Source organism: Equus caballus, chromosome X (genome assembly GCF_041296265.1).
Source record: "Equus caballus isolate H_3958 breed thoroughbred chromosome X, TB-T2T, whole genome shotgun sequence".
NCBI classification, from domain to species: Eukaryota; Metazoa; Chordata; class Mammalia; order Perissodactyla; family Equidae; genus Equus; species Equus caballus.
This window is the reverse complement of record NC_091715.1, coordinates 18,121,197-18,126,982: the sequence shown is the minus strand read 5'-3', so window position 1 is coordinate 18,126,982 and position 5,786 is coordinate 18,121,197. Positions and strand designations below refer to the sequence as shown.

The following is a 5,786-nucleotide window of genomic DNA, read 5'->3' as shown; positions in this document are numbered from 1 at the left end:
TGTGAGACAATAAAAAATGTTAACCATTGTTATGAATTTATCAAGAGAGATCGAGTCCTATGTAAAGAGCTTTGAAAGCCAAACATTAAGCCTCTGACACCTAGAGTGTTTGCCTCTTTGTTTCACTAAATTTCTGACTCATTTGTTGGGGTCCTGGCTGAAGCATTCTTAGAAAACATGGTTGCAGTAATCTTTTAGTTTTGCCAGAAATTTAAGGCTTGACTAATTCCAATGTTCTCATAAACACTGAATCTTAAAATTTAACATCATTGTGAGGATTTGTTTTTGCAATGGAAGAAGAGGCATGTTGCTTCTAAATAAAACATGAGAGAGAGAAGGATAAATTGGGAGTATACTAGAATTGGTTCCTATGGCAAAGGTGTCACTTGATTGAGTTTTTAGTGGTTTTCCCAGTACATATTTTTGTTTCATGTTTTCTTTATTTTTGAGGAAGATTAGCCCTGAGCTAACTGCTGCCAATCCTCCTCTTTTGCTGAGGAAGACTGGCCCTGAGCTAACATATGTGCCCATCTTCTCTCCTTTGCATGTGGCACAGTTACCACAGCATGGTTTGTCAAGCGGTGCCATGTCCGCACCCTGAATATGAACCAGCGGACCCCGGGCCACTGAAGTGGAACGTGCACACGTAACCGCTGCGCCACCCGGCTGGGTCTTTTGTTCCATGTTAAATTTCCCCCTTATGTACGTGCAGTTTTGACATTTTCAAGACAAATTTGAAAATAAAATATGACGAAAAGAGAATAAAGACAACTTGAGAGTGACGTACAAAAATCAATGAGGCTGCAGAATGCGCTATTCTGGTCATTAAAAAGGGTTTCATTGTTCACTTCATTATAGGAGGAGGTGATTTTTTCCTGGATTAGAAAATAAAGTGTTAACGTAAGGCTGGGGTGCGCAAATTTGGCTATAATATCGCAGAATTTAGAGGTTAAGGGGGCTCCAAAATTACATACTCTAACTATCCCAATTTATTAGTGAAGGAAGTGAGGCCTACAGAAGGCAAGTCACCTCCCCAGAATTTTTAACCAATGGTTGATGACAGAGTTTGCATGAGTATCTGACTCACAGTGAGTCAGACACACTGCTCTGTTACTTCCATCTCTCTAGACAAACAGAATTATGGAAGCTTCTAGCAGATTTCACATTAATCTCCTAGTGAATTAGAAAAACTAGGGGACGATGATTGTTGCGGCACCGCCCGCAAGGGGGGAACAGAATATTTGGGCAGGCATCAGCCTGATGAATGCTAAGTTCCCATGGAGTACAACCATTTTAAAGACAGAAAAGCACCATCGCCGTCCTCTACCAAGTCTTGTAGGGAAGACACAGATGGACATGGCAGGCTAGAAAAGAAGCTAGACTTCAACCAACACACAAGACTTAGTTTTTTCCCAAAAAGTCTCTCACTCTCATTTTCAAAACACTTTTGATTTTATTAAGGAACACACAATGTTGATGGATTTGAGCATTGGTCACACGCGTTGTCACTGCCAGAATGTTTGCAATGCTTCCTTATGTGTCTTGAATGCTGCTTCTTTAACATAAGTTGACTCTTCCAGGAGCGCGGTCCAACTTTTCAAGGTAGACATCAGTAAAACTGCTTGGCTTTTCCTTGAGGGTTTCTGGCTCCATTGCCTGAGTCCTTTTTTCCTTTCTGCAACTTGCATTGCTCTGCCATTTTCAGAAGATCTTCTGGGACACTTTGATTAGCTCTTTCCAGAATTTTAATCAATTCAGTGGCAATCTTCCAGTCAGCTTGAGTCATAAGGGTGACAGAGACTCCAGTCTTGCCTGCTCTTCCAGTACGCCCTACTCTATGCACGTATTCTTCAAGATTCTTTGGGGAATCGTAGTTGTATACGTGTGTGACATCCCTGACATCGAGGCCTCGGGCTGCTAAATCGGTAGCAATCAATATCTTCACTCTTCCACTTCGGAAGTCGTCTAACGCCTGCTCGCGGTCAAACTGCTCTCTGCTGCCGTGCAGGGATTGTACCGGGACGCCCTGGATGCTCAGATCGCTTGATAAGTCATCTGCAACCAGCTTTCTGCTGACAAATATGATAGCTTTGTCTTCGGGTGACAGGTTCCGTAGGAATTCTTGGATAAGAGTTCGTTTTTCTTCCTCTGTGGTGACAATGATGTCTTGCTTCACTGTATGGACAGCAACGAGATCTAGAGTACCGACATAAACAATCATAGGCTCTTTCAAATAAGATCTTGCAAGTTGGCGAATGGTGTGTGGCCACGTTGCACTTGTCATAACAGTCTGCCGGTCTGGGCGCACATCTAATAGAATCTTCGTGATCTGGCCTTCAAAGCCCAGATCCAACATTTTATCCGCTTCGTCTAACACCAAGTAAGTGATGCTTCGTAGGTTGACACACTTGTTCATCTGCAGATCATTCAGTCGTCCAGGAGTTGCAATAATGATGTCGACGCCTTTGGTAATGTGCTGAATTTGCTCTTTTCTGTTTCCACCGCCGTATACACAAACGCTTTTAAGACCTTTGTAGGAATACTTAGAACATTCTGCCTCGACCTGAAGAGCTAGCTCTCGCGTGGGGGTGAGGACGAGCATGCCAGGCCCATTTCTTTCTTCTCTAGATATGGGCTGCGAATCAAGGTGAATAAAGCCGGGTATCAAATAAGACAAGGTCTTGCCTGTCCCGGTTTGGGCAACTCCTATCAGATCCATTCCTTGTAGCACAATCGGCCACGCCTGTGACTGAATGGGCGTTGGCCTTTGGAAACCTGCTTTCTTAATGCTTTTCAGGACCTCGGGATAGTGCTCAAAGGCATCCTCAAATTTACAGGTCGGGTTGGGGATGGGACGTTTTTCGCCGTCTTTCAGGTCCTCACACGTTATGTTGAAATTTTCCTGTCTCCAAGCGTCTACTTGCACTTGAGACAGCGAGCTTGTTGCTGTGGATTCTACGTAGAAGTTTTTCTTGATTGGTGGTAAATCCGCCCATTTTCTTTTTGCCCACGCCGCCCCTTCTGCCTTAACGTGATCCCAGTCTATCAGCGGCCGCACTTGTCTAACAACGGGGCGTGTGCGTAAGTCTCTCCCAGCAGAGGACTGGGAGGCGGCATTATCTACACTGGCTACCGAACTGTACCTTCCTTCTTGTTTTCGCACGAGGGTTTGTATAAGTGCTTTCGCTTTTCCCTTCATGGCTTCGCTGCCAAAAATCTTGACCTCGGCTTCAGAGTCACCTTTTACGATCTGTATTTTGGTGCTCGTCATACTCTGGATGTCTTTTATCTTTGACCCTCCGCGACCAATCACCACGCCAACCATACTGTTCTTTATTCTGAAGCACAGGGGTGGTTCCCGGGAGCCAAAGGCCCTCAGCTCCCAGTACCTGGAGAGGCCGCTGCCGCCCGTGCCGCCCCTGCCATCCCGGCTGGCCCTGCCATCTCGAGGCTCTGCCCTCCTCCACTCGGGGGCCCAGGCCATTGCTCTGCAATGGCGAGGCTGGCGAGGGGCCTCTGCCTACCTAGACTTCGGAGGAGACGTCCCCCGAGGCCTCTTTCTCTTCAGCCTCCAGAGCGGCGACTAAACCACCAGTAGGTACTTCCGTGGCTGTTACCTAGGCAATTGTTGTTTGACGTGGCGTGAGGGAGGGGCTTTGGTGGTCTGGCCAATCACAGCCGCTGGGACTTGGGTGAGGTAGGCAAGCTCTTCTGATGCAAACCTTAAAGGGACAGGACACACACACACTCTCAGGGGCAGGCGGACCCTTTAGGCGCTTAGAGGCCCTCGAGAGTGAGGGTCTCCTCGCCTTTCGTGTCCTAGTGCCTCAGTCGCTCGCCTCATGCTAGTTCTGGCTCAGCGTGGGAGCTGACTTGAAGCAGGCCTTCAGCTTATCCACATAGTCTTTTTTATAAGCCAGTTATTTCCCTAGGTGGAAGAAAACAGTGGATGTTTAAAGGTCAACCTATTTGTGTGTTTGCTTATTTAGGTAGATTGCATTTGAGTAACAGCAATACTTGGTCTAGATAAACTCGTCACTTCCCTGTCCTCCACTCCAACTTAAGTTATACCATCAGAAGTCCCTTAGGTGCACGCTTAAGGGCGGCATTTTGCCTGCGATTCTTCCGCTCAGCTCCAGCGTTCGTTCAGAGAGTTTCTAGATATTATTGCAGGGATGCTGTTTAGAAGAGAGGCAGCGTGGAGTCTAAGGTACCTTAGGTGGTGTTTTCAATAGTTTCCTACTTTTCTCAGTGCCTCATATTTTTTTTTCCTTCCCGGTGGTTTCATAGCTTCAGATGTCTTTGCACTGGAGGACTATGTAGAAGTCGTTTATCGGGTGCAATGTAGAAGACACCCTAGCAGCAACCTGGGCGGGTGGACTTCTAGCCTCTAGGTAAAGAGTCCCAGAGGCAAGGAGCTCCCTTCGTTTCAGGCATATCCGTTCCCTTATGAGGCAGTTTAATGGTTACAAAGATGGTGTGCAGCTAAAATGTGCCACCTCTTGCTTCCTTAGATACTTCCTCTGACTTCTGAAATTACACAGAACAGGTTTGATTCTCCTTGTATCCTTCTGTACTTCAGGGCCACTGTCAAGTCCCCTTGGGATTTCTGTTCATCCGGATAAAAAATGCTAGTTTCTGTAACGTTTCTCGATGTGACATGGTCTCCAGGATCCCTACCGATCCCGCTGTTGTTCATTGCAAATGGTCCATTGAAGACTTTTTTTTTTCTTTTTGCTGAGGAAGTTTAGCCCTGAGCTTACATCTGTGCCAGTCTTCCTCCACTTTATATGTGGGTTATGACCACAGCATGACTGTGGAGCGGTGTACGTCCACGCCCGGGCTCCAAACCCGTGAACCTAGACTGCCGAAGTGGAGCGCACCGAATTGAACCGCTGCGGCACGGGGCAGCCCCCTTTGAGGACATTTTATGATATGATGCGTGGAACTAAACAAAGAAATCCCCACCAATGGTCTTACCTTTACTAGTAGGTCCTCTTCACTAAACGAGACAGCTGTACCTATGAACTCTTAAGAAACAATGCTGCTTACAGGAACATGAAGGGCATTTAAGTCCATTTTTCCTCTTCCCGTACTTAAAATGGTTGCTTTTTGCTTTTTTTTTTTTTGTCTGCTTAACTAAAAATAGGCTCTATATTTATCGTTTTGTATTCATCCTGTTAGTTTTGGTTTTTTAATGCTGATTCTCTCATTCATGCTATTATTCTCTAGTTTCAAGTCTTCTGGCAACTAAACGTTCATGGCATCTTTCTCTCTCCAGCCAAAGTTGCTGATTTGAACATGGTCAGATATCAGGTAGAAGACTTTGACACATTGGGAAAAACGTTCTCTCTGCTAGTACTTTTCCTGAAAGATGCTTTCTGAAAAAAAAACAAAGGTTGCTGGCGAAATATGTGTGGGAAAGATAGAACCCTATAGCCCTTCTGTGAGAGTCACAGTGCACCTTAGGTATCTCAGCAGCTCTTGTAGTCATAGGAATTGAGAAACTCCAGTGGGCCTTTTTGAGCCACAACTTGCCATAGTAATTTGCCGATGGAACCTCTTCTCAGTATTTTAACTAAACTTTACATTTGGGATCATTTGAGATTTACAAAAAACTTGCATAGATTGTACAAGGGGTTCTCATAAACTCCTCATCCAGTTTCAGGTTCCTCCAATTAGATCATTTCACCCTACCATGGTACATTTGTCAAATAGGAAAGATCAATATTGGTGTGATAATATCAACCAAACGCCAGACTTTATGCCACCAGTTGTACCTTAAT

The 5,786-nt window shown here is 45.4% G+C and overlaps 1 protein-coding gene across 1 annotated transcript; it reads right to left on the bottom strand.

Annotated features, from left to right (window-relative positions):
• Positions 1–1,433: 1,433 nt before the first annotated feature.
• Positions 1,434–3,636, bottom strand: LOC100059831 (probable ATP-dependent RNA helicase DDX53). The gene has a single exon (XM_003365749.5). It carries the CDS (start codon positions 3,482–3,484, stop codon positions 1,610–1,612), a length of 1,875 nt encoding a protein of 624 aa, XP_003365797.1. The 5' UTR covers positions 3,485–3,636; the 3' UTR covers positions 1,434–1,609.
• Positions 3,637–5,786: the final 2,150 nt, after the last annotated feature.

Coding starts and splice junctions, on each gene's coding strand:
- LOC100059831 (XM_003365749.5), bottom strand. CDS start 3,484: ATGGCCTGGGCCCCCGAGTGGAGGAGGGCAGAGCCTCGAGATGGCAGG.